Source organism: Dendrobates tinctorius, unplaced genomic scaffold, assembly GCF_039654945.1.
Source record: "Dendrobates tinctorius isolate UK_male_01 unplaced genomic scaffold, ASM3965494v1 ptg000211l, whole genome shotgun sequence".
Classification (NCBI taxonomy): domain Eukaryota; kingdom Metazoa; phylum Chordata; class Amphibia; order Anura; family Dendrobatidae; genus Dendrobates; species Dendrobates tinctorius.
This window is the reverse complement of record NW_027361878.1, coordinates 10,097,961-10,117,339: the sequence shown is the minus strand read 5'-3', so window position 1 is coordinate 10,117,339 and position 19,379 is coordinate 10,097,961. Positions and strand designations below refer to the sequence as shown.

At 44.3% G+C, this 19,379-nt stretch overlaps 1 protein-coding gene across 2 annotated transcripts in view; it reads right to left on the bottom strand.

Annotated features, from left to right (window-relative positions):
* Nucleotides 1–233: 233 nt before the first annotated feature.
* The window catches only part of HRAS (HRas proto-oncogene, GTPase), an 88,324-nt gene continuing 69,178 nt past the window's right edge, over nucleotides 234–19,379 (bottom strand). Inside the window, exons 5-6 of one of the 2 annotated variants that reach the window (XM_073554420.1) lie at nucleotides 18,211–18,335; nucleotides 3,921–4,053 (exon numbers count right to left, since the gene is read on the bottom strand). In XM_073554420.1, coding sequence (XP_073410521.1) covers nucleotides 18,216–18,335 — 120 coding nt within the window. In that variant the 3' untranslated portion in view covers nucleotides 3,921–4,053; nucleotides 18,211–18,215. Of the gene's footprint in view, nucleotides 4,054–18,210; nucleotides 18,336–19,379 lie in introns of both variants that reach the window. The other variant, XM_073554419.1, reaches the window with a different exon arrangement.

Sequence of the window (19,379 nt, the reverse complement as noted above, 5' to 3'; positions counted from 1 at the left end):
CCAAAGAACATGTGAAAAACACACGTCTTCCCATGCAAACATGCTCATTTTTATAAGCACCACCCGACACCCACCGATGAAGGTGGGAATAATCTTTTAACAAGGTCGCATATAAAATTAGAAAACTAGGTTAATGAAACTACTTATTAATATTCTGGAATACTGCAGACTTTTACAATAAAGGCAGCAAAACTGTGGTGTTCTGAAGAATAGAAATAGACGCACAAATGGCATTATTCAATAACCTCAACTTTAATGCAAATCTTCAGCATAATATATACAATAAATAAAAAAAAATAATACACAAGTTTAGCTTATTTTCTTACAGCAATTCAACACAATTTGGAAGGCATTATATAATACAATTTACACATGGAATCATAAGTTGGGGTATTCAGTGGAACAAAATACAACTGGGATATACATCTTTGCTAGGACCTTGAAATATCAAAAGGGTTAATGAGGTTAGACTGCTGTTCGGAATGTCCATTTGGAGACAATGGACCTTAGAGCCCCAATACACGATACCTGTCAACCAAACGATTTCTCCTTACCCGTCTATACACACAAGCACTCGGCTTTGGTTGACTTTAACATTAGTCTATTGTGTATGGCGGACTTTAGTTACAGGAAAAAAAAAAAATTAAGGCAATGCCAACCTGACGGCTTATCTCCCGTAGTCTGAAATCAAAGACGTGTGATCCTTCTCTTCCCAGACATCTACCGGGGAGAGGAGAATAGGGAGGTCCCCATACACACACTACTGGCGGGTTTGATCAATGTTAGTTTAAACTTTATGGGGGCCCTTTAAAAGAAACCACATTGTTCCCGAGCCACTGCTTGACCGATCCGAAAGCACAGGCGGTTTAAATCGGTTTTTCTATAGGCTGCATTCTTGCCATTAAACCAGACAGATCTGTCAATCAAAACTTCCATTCCAGATAAGAATGGCCCATAAGCGATACCATGATAATTCGTAAAATGTAGATTTACATTCATCCATGTTCCATATGGAAAACAGACATTGTGCTTAATACTGGCTAATGGGACACATCCATGCAACATGGACCTTGCTCAGTCTGCCGGGTCTTCTCATCCGAACTAATCAGCTCATAAGCATATATGAGGCAGTAGGTGATCTGGCAGACAAGCATAATCTGTGAAACTGGCCTTACAGAGCAAGCTGGTGGGCTAAAGCCAGCTCCACAAAAGGTATAGATAGAATCCAGGGGGAAAAAATACAAAGCTTAAAAAAAAGGAGTGGTCTCATGTCAGAGCGCCGCTTTCTAAGTGTGCCATGGAGTCAATTATCTGTTAACCTGGATCCCACTCCAAAAACTCCAGGCAAACAGCTGAACTTACATGAAATACAGAATGTTTTCATCTCAGAACACCTTCAGCCATGCGACTATAATTGGCAGCATCAAAAGTTAAATTAACCTAATTATAGAACATAGAAACCTTCAATAGGACTTGGGATGAGTTCAAATAAAAACTAGGGTGATGGGGCATTGTGATTATTGAAGGGAATCTGTCAGCAGGTCTTTGCTATGTAATCTGAGAGCAAATTATATAGGGATAGAGTCCCCAATTCCAGGGATGTGTCCCTTACTGGGCTGCTTGTTGCAGTTTTGATAGAAACCCTTTTCTCTTCTGTAGATGTAGCATGGGTCAGATGCTGAACACAGTATAACCCCACCCACATCCCTGATTGGCAGCTTCGTGTGTCCACTGTGCATTGTTAGCAAGCTGCCAATCACTGATGGGGTGGGGTTACACAGTCTAGTTGGACTACCTGGCACATGACACTTAGTCCTGCAGCGATAATCTCCTGCTGATAAAACATGGATTATAGTGAAACTACAGCAGACACCCTTATAAGTAACACATTTCTGGAATCAGAATCTGTGTCCCTACATTATGCCAATATCAGATTAAATAGCAAATTCTGCTAATCTTCCGCTTTAATTTTAGGAACAGAAAAAATGAATTTGAAAAACAGAATTCCAAATGGGGGTGTGAGGTACAGTCTTCAGATTAGCGGCCATCTCAGTAAAGAAAAAACTAATTTACCTCAGAGGAAAGTCTTTGTCATGACTCAAGAGACAAAAGTAGATTTCTCAATGAATGGATCATGTGTCGACAGAAAAATGCAGTTAGAAACAGATTGTCTGTTGGTAAATGATTCAACACCTGACTCGGGGTAAAGGCACCTGGATAACTATTGTTATGAATATGTACAAGCTAAATGATTTACAAAAATAACACAAGCATGACAAGAGATCTTGTGATCTAACATGGCAGCACAAGGTGGGGGGGGGGGGGGCGAATAATAATCGGGTTACATGAGTAATTTTAAAATCAGATGCCAGAATGATACAAGAGTGGCATTTTCTAAACACAATGTGGTTCTTGCAATCTTGTACAATACTTTATCATCCTCCTTTCTTCCATTCCTTTTCTATAGAACGAATTCTGCGTGGGTCCAAGATCACGTTCTTAAACTCCTCTCTTTCTGCCACAGAAGTACCGTAAGTTCCTGATCCGTCAGAGCTCAGACCAGACACAATTGGCCCGGTTAACCCATTAAAGGGGTAAGGGAGCATTAGTAAAAATGTCCCATCGATAAGTTATATTTAACACGAAAAACCTATTTTTTTTAAAAAAAATTGACAATGTTTTTTCCCCCCATATAACGATTTGCATTTAAAAAAAAAAAAAAATATAGAAAACTATAGTAAACTATCAGAAACCTGCATTCGCAAGGAACCAATGGTCGACAGAGGGAGCCTTCTTCCTCTGTCAAACACTTTAAATACCATGTTTGCTACTGAGCATAGCATTTAAGGGGGTTAAGCTGCTGGTAACGGCAGAATCTTTAGTGCCGGCAGTTGTGAATGGAACATGGCTGTGCATTACAGCCGGACTTCAGCTGCGACCTCATGAGTACAGAGATCTTCCTGACGGGAACTAGCACCGTAATCATGATGGTACATTCATTGGGTGTTAACAGGTTAAACCGTAGGAAAGAGCAGCAAACCACACACCAAAAAATAAAAATACTGTATACTATTGTTTTGTTTGTTTTCGGCCAGTGACCGAAGTAAGCAGCTATATGGCTATACACCCTAGTCATAAGTCGAGGGAATGGAGCCCAGGTGAACATACCTGAACACTATGTAATGTAGGCTAAAACATTAACGGTCTTTCACCCTATCAAACCGGCTCGGCTAGGTTAACCAAAATAGAAACAAGAGTGAGAAAAGGAAATGCATTCATCATCAATCATTTTTATGATATATTTAGCCTAGCTCCTTTTCCCAACAACTTCTAAGATGACAGATACTTGAGAATAACGAAGACTTAAAATTACACCTTTAAGTCACTTTCCAAATTGTCTATAAGGTCTTTTTAAATTATTTTCATTGTAATAGACAATTATGAAGTATGTGAATAGACATATTGAAAGAAAGTAAAATTCTTTACTTTGGGACAAATCAGTGACATGACATGTTAATACGAGGCCCCTTGGGCATAATATATTATATTATATTATAATATATATATATATATATATATATATATATATATATATATATATATATACACACACACATATATATGTTATATATATATATATATATATATATATATACATACATACATACATACATACACACACACATACACCCCCCCCTACATTCTATGCTGGACCAGGTTACTCATCCAAAAGAACCATGATAATGATACTAATATCAGTACCCTTAGAGAACTAGATCCATTGAGTTGCCAAACAACAGTCACGTCATCAACCCTTTTGATGGAATGAATACTACCTGTGGTATACACTCGGCTCATCCAGAAGACAAATACATTCCTGGATGTGGAAATCAAATACCCAGGTTAATCATGTTTGAGTCTGTACAGACAATTCTTCACAGAAGGCTCGATGTCTTCCAATCTCTTTGAATACTTATCCACCCCGGTATCTGGAAGGTGGCTGGAGGAGCAGAATAGGGGCAACATGTTCAGGTCAGGCAGTGACCCGCGATCCTAGTAAAGGAGAAATGTACAGGAGATTCATTAAAAATCTTCGGGGGAAAAAACAAAAACAAAACTTCTGTTTTGTTTTTTTTTTAAGCTGCTGGAGGCTACACCGAAGATTTGGGGACCACAAAGCAAACATGAACTGGGACCCCATTTTTTGGCTGGTTCCAGAACACAGGAGGGCCTTCACCTACTTTTAATGACCCGTTGTCCAATTTCCCACATTTGTTTGCTTAAATAAAAAATAAAATGCAGCTTCTCAGGAAAGGGGGAGCTCTGTTCAATTCCTTGCCAAAAAGTATTGAGCCTACATCTTTCCCAGGACCAAAAGGTCAGTGGACTGCATTTATGTCGGTGGCATTGCTTACTCCAAAGATTAGGGGCCCAGGACTGTTTGCTTGCTGCCCCATATCTTCGGTGAGCACCACTTCGAATTATATCAGAGTCAACATAACAATACAGTTTAATTATTTAATTTTTGGGGGTTAAGATTATTTTGGTGTACAGGGGTTACCGAGGGACGCTGTTACAGGAGAGGCCTTTTTTCTTTTTTAAACTGGGGGAAGGCAATATTACTGAATAGAGAGACTTGGATGGAGGGTAATGCAGGAGACTGTTTTATGGAATAGGGCACCTTGGGGTGGGGGGGGTTGAGAATCTGCCTCAAAAGCTTGTTTTAATTAAACGGGGACGTTACCAGTGTGAGACATGTAGGTCAGGCGATTGGAGAACAGTCATTACTTGTCTCACACTGGTACTGTCCTGTCTTCAGCTAAATGAACGGGATTCATATAGCTTAACAAGCAGCTAAACCGCTATAGCCTGGTCCAATAAGGGAGACTGTAGTTGAATCTGTGGTTTATTGAACGTAGGTATATAGCTGGTGAAACTACAAGCAAACACAATCAATGAGTATGGGTAAATAAAATACATTATACAGATTACCTGTGCTAATAACTAACCAGGGGAGAGCTAACTAAGGGGTGATCTAAGACAGGGATAAATGTGGGAGCGTGGTTACTCACCGACGATGCTGACGCAGGGGGAGAAGAGGGATGAGGTGTTTCCAGTATGCAAGCATGATAGAAAATGGAAGGGAAAATGGTGGACTGGAGGGAAATGGGCTGAGCTAACCCACAATCCCTTGCAAACCTACCCAGGATGCATTGGGAATTGGAGGGAAATCAAGGAAACCAGGAACAGAATAACACTGCAGTTATTAGTTTGGCCACTAGATGGAAGCTGGAAACAATGAACATTAAAATGTATGGCAAACTGAGCATTATAACTGAATTTGTGTTATAAAAAAAATAGAATTAGACTTACCGCTAATTCGGTTTCTAGGAACCTTCCACGACAGCTACATTGGAGGATGTCTTCCCCGCCCTAATAGGGGACAGGAACAGGAAGAGGTTAAATACCCCTCCCCTTCCTGCAACCACCAGTGTTTTCCTGGACACCAGTATGAATAGTTACCACCAAAGTGCAGGAATCATCCAATAAGAATATCAGATAGGGAGGGAAATTAGTGCTGTCGTGGAAGGTTCCTAGAAACCGAATTACCGGTAAGTCTAATTCTATTTTCTCTAGTCACCTTCCACGACAGCTACATCGGAGTAATACCAACAGCTAATTTCTCTAGGGGGAATCATGGCCTGCAGCACTCGTCTGCCAAATGTTAAATCCCCATTGAAATTTAGCCTGTAACACCTGGTGAACGTGTAGATGGACGACCAGGGGCAGTTCTGCATATCCGCTCTGACGAAGCATTCCCCTTTTTTGCTCATAATGTTGCTATCGCATGGGTAGAATGTGCCCTCAGTGAGGCGGGTGGAGCCAGCTTCTGTGATGTTTGCGTAAGTCAGGCAAATAGATTATGTGATCCAATTCGCGATCGTGTTCTTTGACGCCTTCTTGCCTTATTTCGTCCTGAGAACTGGACGAACAAATTCTGGTGAATCCGCTAGGCTTCACTCTATTGTCGGTAGACAGGACCACTCTGCAAATGTCGAGAGTGTGGAAGGTCCTTAGGGTTGGAAGAGCTTGGGCCGAATGAGGACAGTACAATGTCCTGATCCCTATGAAATTTTGAGTAGAAAGGCGTGATCTAATCTCAAGATAATATCTGTAATGATTGCAAGGTAAGCTTCTTGAATTGACAGGGCCTGCAATTTTTTTATACGTCTAGCCACAGTAATTGAGACTAAGAGGACAGTTAAAGGGTTAGGTTTCCATGGTCAAGGAATCTTAGGTTTGAGCACGGTGTTGAGATCCCAAGGAGGACCCTGACTGCGGAGTATAGGACGAATCCCGGCTGCCGAAGCCATAAACCATAGGATCCAGCGGTGGCTGGCCAGGTCATGGTGCTAAGAGCTGATAGTTCTACCTTTAGTGTGCTGGGGATAAGACCAGACATTCTGTAAACGTCTACGGTCTGTGCTGCACTGAGATGGAAGGGATCAGGGGTGCCTGGAGAGTACCAGGGCGTAAACCTTTCCCAGACCTAGGCATAGATGGCCTTGGTTATTGGCTTTCCTGAAGGGTTTGGATTACCCTATCAGAGAGCCATTTGGCTCTTAGGAATTCGGCCTCAACCATGCTGCCAGGTTCCCTTTGCCTACATCCGGGTGTAGCAGAGGACCTTGGTGAAGGAGGTCACCCTTTTTGGGGCAGAAGTCAGGACCTTCCTGGGCCATGGCAGGTAGAGCACTGTACCACTTCTTCCGGGCCACAGTGGGGCGATTAGTATTGTGGGAACCCGGTCCGTCTGGATTTCCTGAGATGTTTTTTGCCCGCATCGGTATGGGTGGGCAGGTATATGCGAGGTTGGAATCCCACCATTGGGTGAAGGGCACCTATTCCTTGTACTCCGTCCATGTGGTTGAGGGAGACGAATACCCCTGTCTTTGCATTTTGCCTGTTGGCGACTAGGTCCACCTCCGCCCCATCTTGAGGCTAGGGACACGAATACCGTCTGGTCCAGGCGCCACTCCTCCGGATGAACGTCTTCTTGACTGAGGAAATCTGCCTGGGTGTTGTCTGATCCTTTCAGACGCACTGACCAGGAGAAGATCCTTGCTGCTATTGCCTTCAGGCCGGCGTACTTTGTACCCCCTTGGCTGGAGATAGGCCACTGTGGTCATGTTGTCCGAGTAGATGCAGACGTGGCGATTTTGTATTAGCGATGATGACGTCTTTTAGCGCTTTCCCTACCGCCTTCAGTTCTCTCAGATTTGAGGAACTGGTGCTGATGCTCGGCAGCCATCGTCCCTGAAAATAGGATCTCTCTACTACTGCACCCCAGCCTCGTTGGCTGGCATCTGAGAGGAGTGTTTTCAGGGGAAGCTGAATCCGGCTGACTCCCTTCTGAAGATTTCGGTAGTTCAACCACCACCTCAGGGCCGGTTTAACCGACCAGGGAGGGGGAATCCTTCAGGACAATGAAATTTGAAGCCACGTAGGCCAGGCAGATCCTGGAATGTAAAAGCACGTGGCTTTGTGGGCCTGAGCCCAAGAAACCGCCTGGGTGCATGTGGTCTGAGATCCTAGAGCATACATTGACTCTGAGGGTCAGTGCCCGCTAGTCCTGAACCAGGTTCTTGGTGGACAAGGTCGACCTCACAAACCATAGGTAGGAAGGATGTCTTTTCCCCTTGAGTCCGAGAGAACTCCCAGAAGCTTCCTTCTCGTGGAGGGATAGACCAGGTTCGGTATCCAACCCAGGGATCTTTATATCCCCGGGGTCTTTCCTACGTCCATCTTCTGGCATGAGATAGATGGTATAGAGAAGAGGAAGTCGTCCAGATATGGGATAACGCCTATACCCTGGCGCTGGATGAAAATCACTGCTTCCGCCATGATCTTGGAGAGATACGTGGTCGGATGGATTGGCACATGGTAATATGCACCATTCAGCTCTACCGTTGCCATTACCCAGCTCTGTCCGATGAGCGGGACTGCCCGATTGACTCCATTTTGAATTGCCTGTACCGGACCGATTCGTTTAATGGCTTCAGGTTTATGATGATTCGGTTCTTCTATGATGGCTTCCTCACCAGGAAAGGACGTGCGTAATGGCCGTGTCCTTCTCCCGCTTTGGCACCCGCGCGTTCTACCGGAGCAGATCTTTGGTAAGGAGCCCAGTAGGGAGGTTACCCCTAAGCATTACTGGGAAGGACTCTCAAAACCAATTTTTAGTCCATCTCATATGGTACGATGGACCCACTGATTTGTGGAGATGGACTGCCAGCGGGTGAAAAAGAGCAAGAGACGACCCCCAACTGGCGTCATTGCTTATCTGGGGTCTGTTGATGGTTAGGGACAAGGATGTTCCTGCCCTTGCCCCCCTATACTCTTCCTGAGTATGTCAACAGGACCAGGGATTCCCAGGCAGTCTCTCATGCCGGTACTGGCCTCAAGCTGCTTAGTGGCTGTTATCTGATGAGGGCATGCAAATTCAGCTTAGATTAGCCGTTGACTCCTAGGATTTCTATGTTTCGGAAGATTTCTATGTTTCGGAAGAGATCCTTTTGTGCGAAGCTGTGTCCAGGATGTTATCCAGGACAGGCTTGAACCCATAGTGGCCCTGGAAGGGGATGGCGCACCATTTGGAGATAAGTCGCCTCCCTTAGGATTTTAACCAGGGCACTCCTCTAGAGGAGTTAGAAAGGATGGCCGCTTTTGCGGCTACCCGGACCTGGTGAGAGCAGCAACGCTCAGCCTAGAAGAGCCGGTGCATTAAAGAATTACCTGAGACCTGCGAATTACAGGCTGGTCTTCCTGGTCCCGGCCTGGTCTCAAGTCGTTTAGCAACCGCCAGCGGAAGCATCGGCTAGGAACCTCGTTGCTTTCTGCAGTAGGGGTAGGGCGTCAGGTATCTTTCCCCCTAAGGTGCCCTGAGTTTGTGCATAATCACAGAGACAGGGCATGTGAAAGCCATATTAGCTTCTAGCAGATTTGTAGAGGTGTCCCAGGACTTCCTTAATAAGTTCTCAAATTATATATATATATATATATATATATATATATATATATATATATATTTTTCCTCGATCCAGTACGTTTTTGTGTACAGGACACCTTCTTTGGGCTTCAGCCCAACATCTCTTCCTGTACAGTGTATTTAACTTCTTCCTCCTCCACCCCTATGGTGCCCTTAACCATACTGATTAGCTCACCCACATTCTCGGAACCAAGTGATATTTCTTGTTCCCTGGTTTTAGGGGTGGACGTGGAAGAGGAACCCTCAATCTCCCGAGCGTCCTCTGAATCAGAGGACTGAATTTCATCTGAGTGAGTCAGATTCTATCAGAGCTTTCTTCCTCCTCCTAGAGGGAGGCGGTCTGGGAGAAGGGAGCCATGGAGGAGTGAACCAACTGTGTCATGAGGGATTTTATGCTATCCAGGAGAGAGGACTGCTCAGCACGAAGGACCTCGCCATACAGGACGGGCAGAGCTTTCCCCATATGTCGAGGGAGTCTGGCAGCACACACTTTACACTTGTGGCTGGTTCTCATAGGGTTAGGGACCTTTTCTCCCCATATCAGAGAGAGAGGTATGCTACGCCAGTTTAGTAAATAATGCTGGATAGCCAGGGCCGACGCCTGCTACTTACAGTAGGAGGGGGTACGCTGGGCTCTGTCGATGCAGAGAGAGAGGGCTTGTCACCGTCCATGCCGTCTACAGTCAGTGTCAGACAGGTGTCTTACCTGGTGATCTCCTCACCCGGACCTTGAAAGATCGAGGGTCCAGCGTTGTTTGTGCACCTCCTCCTCCCTTTGGCCCAATGGGGGGAACCACATGAGGACGCCCCAGAATGTGACCACCGGTCCCAGGAGCAACGCGCCCTCCACCGTGAAACGCATAGGGACAGACCGGAAGTGACACGCGCCCCTAAGCGACGTGCGCCCCAGTGGAAAGCCTAGTAACGCCCAAAGTGGAAGAACACCACCCCCGGCCAGCGTGAGCCCCCGGGAACCGGCAGCACGGTGGAGAAGGAAGCCGGGGAGCTATCTGGAGGACCCCGGCGCGCACATCACCGCCTCGCTTTACCCCCGAAGGAGGCGCAGGAGAGGCGGGAGGGTCCAGAGTCCCACCATGCAGGCGGAGACGGGAGCTCCCACTGGAGGAGAGCAAGGCCCCCGACCTCGGCTGCCCGGCATCTGACAGGTATCCCAGCTGATACTGGGCGTGGGGTGCTCCCAATCGCCAGCCACGGCAGCACCATCGTAGACCTCTTCATGTCCCATAGGGGACAGGAAAACACTGGTGGTTGCAGGAAAGGGAGGGGTATTTAACCTATTCCTGTTCCTGTCCCCTATTAGGGCGGGGAAGACATCCTTCGATGTAGCTGTCGTGGAAGAGGACTAGAGAAATAAACAGTTAAGAGTCATCGATTATAGGTACAGCCCCACTAAAATAAGCTCTGGAGGCAGATTCTCAGGGAGATCTATGTCGGGCCCATAGATCTTAACAGCTCACTTATATATTAAGGAAAATGTGGATTTCTCTGAATAAAATGACACATTGATATCTGGGATCCAATGTTTTATTCCAGTTTCCTATGACCAACATGCCCATATAGACGGCTTAGAATGGCTGATACTACTGACAGATTCCCATTAAAAGAAACCAATCAGCTCGGAAATGCAGTGCAATCTGGCAGCAGCATGTAATAAAGCAGGAGGAGCTATATAGGACAGCTATATAGTTTTGTGGGAAAATAATCAGTATAAATTGCATTTCAAACAATGAAATCCCTGTTTTTTTTTTTGTTTTTTTTTGTTTTTTTTTTAAGCCGAATGGGTGTCCCTTATCAGTGATTGATTTTTCCCTTTGTTAGGCTGGTTTCACATTTGCGTTTTTTTTCGCGGTATTTTAGCTCTAAATAGCGCATGCATTTTTTTTTCCTATACTTTGCATGGGATGCGCTTATGTGCGCATACACATGCGTTTGTACGCGTTTTTCCGCGCATGCTTTTTTTGCGGTATGCGCTCGGGCGCACAAAATGCAACCTGTTGCATTTTTTGGGCGTCCGACTTGCCTCAAAAAAACGCATGCGCGCGCAATGCGTTTTTTTACAGCAAGACACCCATTATAAGTCTATGGTGAGCATATGTGCGCATTGGCATGCTTATGTATGCGTTTTTTTGCACATGCGTTTTTTTTTTTTACCATTAGTTTAGACAATGGAATTTGGGGGTTTAGGGTTAGGGTCAGGATCAGGGTATGGTTGGGTTAGGGTTAGGGTCAGGGTTAGGGTTAGTAAAGTCATGGTTTGGGTTAGTGTGAGGGGTCACCTAATGTTGGAAAAAAACGCAAACGCGGTAAAAACGCACTAAAAACGCATACAAACGCATAAAAACGCTGCTTTTTTTCATGCATGCTCATAAAAATGCTTGAAAAAAAAGCAGCATCTGTATGCGTTTGTATGCGTTTTTTCAATGCGTTTTTTTGCGGGAAAAACGCGCTGCAAAAAAAAGCAAGTGTGAAACTAGCCTTAGGGTTCAAGCAGCGATCAGGGTCACTCATTGATTAAAACCGTCCACTGGACCTTTGAGCATAGAAAGAACAGTGATTTTTTATTGACTAAAATATAATAATTTATACTGAGTCTTTTCCCACAAAACTGTGTGGTATATCAATGTGTTCAGCTCTTCATGCTCTATTACATGATGATTGCAGAATACACTGCATTTCCAATTCCTTTATGCGGGAGGGGAGGGCTGATCTTTTAAGACCCTAGCAATGTCCTGCTCTATAGTATTTTTTTCCCTTAGTTTTATGGCTGCAATCTATTTGCGGAAAGGTTTCTACTTAGAAAGAATAGTTCCAGTAAATAGCTCCCTCTTGAGGCAAAACCCACCTATTACATCAGACTGTACATTTTATTTAACCCCTTAACGACCAGGGGTATTTTTGGTTTTGCATTTTCAGTTTTTGCTCCCCTTCTTCCCAGAGCCATAATTTTATTTTTTTGATCAAAATGGACATGTGAGGGCTTGTTTTTTGTATGGGATGAGTTATACTTTTGAACAACACCATTGGGTTTTACCATGTTGGGTAACAGAAAACGGGAAAAAAATTCCAAGTGCGGTGAAATTGCAAAAAAAGTGCAATCCCACATTTGTTTTTTGTTTGGCTTTTTTACTAGGTTCACTTATTGCTAAAACTGACCTGTAATTATGATTCTCCAGGTCATTACGAGTTCATAGATACAAAACACGTCTAAGTTCTTTTTTCATCTAAGTGGTGAAAAAAATAAAATTCTAAACTTTGTTGAAAAAAAAAAAATATTGCACCATTTTCCGAGACCCATAGCATCAATTTTTGTGATCTGGGGTCGGGTGACAGCTTATTTTAAGCGCGCCGAGCTGATGTTTTCATTGATACCATTTTGGTGCAGATACGTTCTATTGATCACCTGCTATTGCATTTTAATCCAATGTTGCGGCGACCAAAAAAAAAATGTAATTCTGGCGTTTCGATCTTTTTTCATGCTACGCCGTTTACCGATTTGATTAATTTTTTTTATATTGATAGATCAGGCGATTTTGAACGCGGCGATGCCAAATATGTGTATGTTTGAGTTTTTTAATTGTTTTATTTTGAATGGGGCAAAAAGGGGGGTGAATTGAAGTTTTATATTTAAAAAAATATATATTTTTTTTTTTACATGTTTAAAATTGTCTTCATGGGAGACTAGAAGCTGCACTTGTCCGATCGCCTCTGATACATAGAGCAGGGCTGCAGCCCTGCTCTATGTATCAGAAATAGTGTTGAGCATTCCAATACCGCAAATATCGGGTATCGGCCGATATTCGCGGTATCGGAATTCCGATACTGAGTTCCGATACTTTTTGCATATCGAATACCGGAATCGGAAGTTCCCATAATGCTATGAGCCAGTTTGATTTGATTCAGCCAATGAGTAATCCGCAGAAGTGTGGGCACATCCTGTTAGGCATGTAGACATGTTAACTAATGGCATGGCTGTGATTGGCTGCTGAAATGATGTCATGATGCACTATAAAAGCCGCCGCCGCCATTTTGGGTTCACTCTGCTGTGAATTCAGTTAGAGACAGGCTGCTTTTCAAGACTCTGAGGGACAGTTAGAGATAGCGATTTGCTATATAATATTGTGCTTTACCCAGGCTACATTATCAACCACTGTAGCTTTCTTTTGCCTTGCAGCGCTGTTCACAGCTGTCTGCAAGGTCTGTGTGAGTGCAGCTCACGCTGTGTAGTGTGCCCTGCAGCCACCTCTGGTTGTAGACCGCTCAGCGTGCGTCACTGCCTCATACATTTTTTTTTGTTTTATTGCTGCTCATTTTTCATTAGTTCTCCTATTAGTGTGCATCCATCCGTATCCATCTACATTGGTTGCAAACACTATAGGAGTAGACAGCGGAGCCTTTCTGCAGCCTTTCAGTGCTAGTGCACAGTTCTCTGCACTGCTCACGGCTGTCTGTGAGGTCTCTGTGTGCGAGTGCAGCTCACGCTGTAGTGTGTTCTGCAGCCACCTCTGGTTGTAGTCCGCTCAGTGTGCGTCACTGCCTCATACATTGTTCTTTTTTGCTGTAGTGCTGCTTATTTTTCCAGAATTTCTCCTATTAGTGTACTTCCATCTGTATCCAGCTAGATTGGTTGCAAACACTATATAGGAGTAGATAGAGGAGCCTTTTTTCTGGCTTGTGCCCTGCAGCCGCAGCCAGATTAGTATTAGCCAATTTTTTGGAGCCTCATCTATTGCATTGTAGGTTACCTTCCTGCATTGTAATAGCTCCAAAAAGTTTGATACTATCGCTTTCACATCTTTGGTCACATCCTTTTTGGGTTTTTTTAAAAAAAAAAGACGTAAAAGTTCACCAAGCACTCCACTTGACAGTTGTGTAGTCCACACACTTTATAAAATTAGTGTTTCTTATACCTGTTAGCAGCTGTTCCGGAATAAGCACACTAAGCTCCCCCTTTGTATTTTCTGCCTATCTTTATCAGTCTACCAAGATGAAGAAGGCAGGGAGTAAAGCCCCCTGCGATATCGCTAGCAATGCTCCAGTGTTAGTGGGGTTCAGTAATGTCAGTTGATCCCCTGCTGTGTGTCCGGCAATTCGCCTGCTCTGTCCACATTCACACTACTCCAGATTTTAAACTTGCTCCAATTAGGCCTGTGGCTACACTCTGTTTCTACTGTAATCCCTGGGCTCCAACACTGCCAGTTGCTGCTCAGAAGTGTCTTTGGCACAGGTACTCCCTCCTGCCCAGCCTGGTTCCAGCACGCCAGCTGTTTCCGGGTAGTGTCAACGTCACTTTGCCACCAATACGTTGTCCTGTCGTGTTGCAGTCGGGTTAGCCGACTCTATGGTGCCTGCAGTTTAGGTGCTTCCTATGTAGGCTGCGGGATCTGGCAATAAAGGCTGGTTCCGTAGTGCCAATAGGACAAGCACCCCTTGTAGGACTGTGGGTTTCTGTAACTGCGGCCAGCTCACAGCCTTGCAACTTTGTTTTTCATGGGTACCTTCTGCTACCCATCCGGGTTCCAGCACCGTCAGCTGGTCCTCGGTAGTTCCATTGCCTCATGTTCCTTCTGCTGCCCCTCCGTGTTCCAGCACCGTTAGCTGGTTCTCGGCAGTGCCTTTGGCTTAGGTGCCTCCATCTCGGTATCCGAGTTACAGCAACGTCTGCTGGTCCTTGGTAGTGCTTTCTAGCACAGGTACCTCCTGCTTAGTCACCGGGTTCCAGTACAGTCAGCTGGTCCTCAGTAGTGCCATTGGTTCTTGTTCCTTCTGCTACCCATCCGTGTTCCAGTACCGTCAGCTGGTTCTCGGCAGTTCCTCAGCCTTCTTGTACCTTCTGCTACATTTTCAAGTTCAAACTTTTTTAAATGATTTTTGGTAATCACTCTGGATCTCCCTGACAACGACCCTGAAGACCACCCCAAAGACGACCAAAAAGATGACCCTGAAGAAGATGACCAAGAGGACAAAGAACATGAAGACAACCACCAAGATACAGAACAACAAGAGACAGAAGACCAAGAAGCAGAAGAACAAAAAGCAGAAGGACAAAAGGCAGAACAACATTAAGCATAAGACTAAAAATCAGAGCAAAAGATATCTAAATTATAAGCAGAAGACGACTAAGCAGTGTATGTTCCTCCTCGTGGTGCCCCTGGAAAATGCCTGCTGCTGCAGGCCAAACTGAACACGGACAAATCCTGTTGTAAATCTTTTGTGACAGGCAGAACGTAAGGTGTAATCTTCAAACTTTTATAGATAACTACAGGAATGCCTGTCACAAATAAGAATATGATGAAGAAGAAGAATAGGAAGAAGATGAAGTAGAATATGAAGAAGAATAATAGTTTAATAACGAGAATATGAAGTAAAAAAAAAAAAAAAAAATAGGAAGAAGGTGAAGAAGAAGATGAAAAAGGTGAAGAAGTAGTTGATGAAAAAGATGCTGCTGCTGAGGATCATGAAGGAGAAAGTGTGGGAGAAGTAAAAAAGAATGTGAAGAGTATGGAAGTAGTGAAACATACATATGTGACAAAATATAAAAAAGGTTAACAGTCAATATCTTTGTAACTCTGAACGTCTTAAAAAAAAAAAAAAAAAAAAAATTAATTCCCGCTATTCCATTTGATTGGGCTAAACCTCTATGCCTTTAATGTCTCCTCCACCTCCCCCAATACATTCTACATTATTATTAGTTGTTTTTCTTCATGTAGAATTAACCTACAAGGAAAGAAAGGGTTTATTTTTATTCCGATATTTCTGTCCCATTGACTTGCATTGGTTTCCGGTATCGGAATCAGCGATACCCGATACTTTTTGGGTATCGGTCTGATCCAATCCGATCCTTCACGATATCGTATGGTATCGCTCAACACTAATCCGAAATGCTCACTTGCTATGAGAGCAGACCCCCAGGCAGCGATCGGTGCTGCGATCCAGCAATGACAACCCCAGGGGTCTTCTCCTGACCTCAGGTTGTCATTCCAACCCATCGGCGACCTGCGGTCATGTGATACAGGCGCCGACGGGAAAAGGAAAGGATGCGCTTCGTGCATGTTAAATGGGTCTGTCAGAGTTTGACAGCGGCATTTAACATGTTAACATCCGTGGGTGAATCGCCATTTCACCCGCGGCTGTTCCGGGCATATGTCAGTTGATCAGATCAGCTCTCATGTCCTGGAAAAGGTGCAGACTCATTGCCGGAGCCCGCACCAAACAGGGGGAGGCATTCAATGCTGGACTGGGTCCATCATTGGATGTTAAGGGGTTAAAGAAGCACTCCTATTAAATGGAATCTGTCAGCAGGTTATTGATGTGTAATTTGCAGACAGTAGGAGATGTGTCACTTGTCAAAGAGCTGCTATTGTTTACTAACTATGCAGGATTTATCACAAAAGAGATTAAGATTGCCAGACTACATTAGTCCAGCAACACTTCCTTCCCCTGTGATAAAACCCTCACTGTCTATGGATTTTTTACATGGAGAGCCTAGTGCGGGTGGGGTTAGCTTTCTCAGTTCTGCTTCTTTCTAAACCTAAAAGTTCTGATTTTGTCATAACTGCTGCAGCCAGTAATCTAAGTGATACATAGCAGGTTTTTGCTACATCATCTGACAGCAACATGATGTAGGCAAAGAGAAACAAACTAAGATTCTCTTTAACATTTACACAGTGTAGCATAGCAAGTTTGCAGCATTATGATGCGACGGCATTGGTAGTGCAGTGTGAACTATGAGGCGTGTGTCTGCAGAGCAGTATGGTACTTGTGCAAGTGTTGTGAGGTTGCTTGTAGTACTGGACTGACTGCATGTTGCAGGCAGCAGAGCCGATGTGTGGGCAGAAGAACCTGTGTGCGTGATATAGGCCGGGGCCACACTTGCGAGTGTGATGCGAGAAACTCATGCGAGAAACTCACGCGAGAAACTTGCGCATCAATACCCGGCACTGCCGCCGACACTCAGAACCGGAGTGTGCGGCTGCATAGAAATACATGCAGCCACACACTCCGGTCCGAGTACTGGCAGCAGTACCGGGTATTGATGTGCAAGTTTCTCACATTACACTCGCAAGTGTGACCCCAGCCACAGTCTGAAGGTAGAAAAGCATTGCATGTAGTCTGTAGGTAGCAGAGCTCTGTGTGTGAGGTTGTGTGCCTGCAGAGCCTTGTGTGAAATGTGAATCGTGTTCCCCAGAAGCTGGGAGCCTATAAAGTTTTGGTAGAGTGACCTTCTTTTGGCACTGTAGGTTGGCAGATGTAGCCCAATTTTCTGCTTCGGACAGGGGGGGGTATGTAACATAGAAGGGAAGATCCCAGCTCAGCAGTGTTTGATTAGAAGTACCTGCATGGTTTCTCTAAGAAACAGAACTGCAAGTATCAGTGGTTGCTGTGGACAACAGCTGTCTTGTTTGACCGAGCTGGGACTAGCTCAGCCGAATATGAGTAGCCAAAGTCTGTTCTGTTTAGTTAGCACCTGGATAAGGTTGGGATTTAGGTTTACAAGTTTGTTTTTGATGCTGTGCAACCTGTGGAAAGTAATAAAAACTGCACAGATTTGGGCCAAAACTGCATTGCCTGTGTGAACGCTACCCCAAGACCTAATGCTTACCAAAGAGTGTGAAACCCTACAATAGGTTTAGGGTAAAAAGTTAGTGTAGCGTTAGTGTTAAACAAACCGATCACAGTCTTCTACTGTATCCAGCACAGTTAGACTCATGTGATGGAGATTCAGACTCGGCAGATCACACTACGCTCGATGTATGACCCTAAAGCAGTGTTTCTCAACTCCAGTCCTCAAGACCCACCAACAGGTCATGTTTTCAGAATTTCCATAGTATTGCACAGGTGATAATGTCATCATCTGCTCAAGCATTAATTCCATCACCTATGCAATAATAAGGAAATCCTGAAAACATGACCTGTTGGTGGGTCTTAAGAAATGGAGTTGAGAAAGTGTCTTTTACAAGGAAAACCTATCAAGAGTCAGAACAGGGTTCCATAGGCTTACATTGTAAAATAGACTTGCAGATCAAAGAGTACAGCTGGATCAGGAGAGTTACCATCACGACGCATCTCAGAAGATGGCGATTGGTCAAGAAATATTGATAAGAATCCTGTTTGAGAACAAATGCCACTGACTTTCGTCTTACCATGGTCAGGATACAACGCACTTGCAGTTCAGACACCCCTTCTCGCTCTCGTCAGGGGGATTGAGTTTCCGTAACTTATGCTGCCGGATCTCTCTCACTAATGTGTAAAAGGCATCTTCTACTCCCTGCGAGATACAGGAGACAGCAAGACACAGAACCGATTACAGATCATTGTGCTATCTGGAAGGGCACATTTAATAGGCAAGTCTCAGCACTGTAAGTGATAATCAATAGGATCTAGGTACGAAAGGAGTCGTTCAATGCCTGTTGTCGAATGTCTATGGGCTGTGACCATGTGTGGCGTCATTCTGATTTACATTGGAAAAGGCCTCCAAGGTTAGGATCATACTTGCATCAAAACCTCAGTTAGAAGACTCCACCACAAGTTCTGCCATTTTTGCTAGTTTTTTCTTTACAGGCAGTTTTTACAGGAAAAAAAATTCTAATGTGAACCTAACCTAATCTGCAAAAATACAACAACGATCCCATGGGAAACCGCTCACAAAGAGGGTAAAACCCCAATATAAGAGGGTGAAATGACAAGTGGTGCTGACCGGAGGAGGTAGTGTGAGACAATCACTATATGATTATTTAAAGATGCCTGACCGCTGCTGAACCTCGCAGTGCAACTAAAGAACTTTCAATACTACTGCAAGAGACTTCTTTCCAACAGCGCAGCCAATATTCAATGTGTTTTTATCCATATTTGGACAACAATACCTTGTCAGATGCAGTTTTTCATTTAGACAAAAGGGTTTTCTGGGGCCTCAGATAAAGTAGAAGTTTCTCCATGTTACTTAAATGGATCACTAAGGCTATGTGCACACGTAGTGGAACTCTCGCGGAAGTTACTGCGAGAAATCCAGAATTCCATTCCGTGGGGGGGGGGAAAAAATTTTCGCATTTTAAAGTTCCCGCGATTTTCCTGCGGAAAAACTAGCAATATGAAAGCGTAATTAGCTTGCAGAACGCTAGCGTTCTCCAAGCGATCTGGAGCATCGCTTGGAGAACTGATTGACAGTGTTTGACGAGTGTGACCAACTTTTTACTATTGAGGCTGCATATGCAGCATCAGTAGTAAAAGATCTAATGTTAAAAATAAAAAAAAAAATAAAAAATCGGGTTATATTCACCTTCCGGCGTCCCGCGCAGCGTCCCCAGGCCTCCGC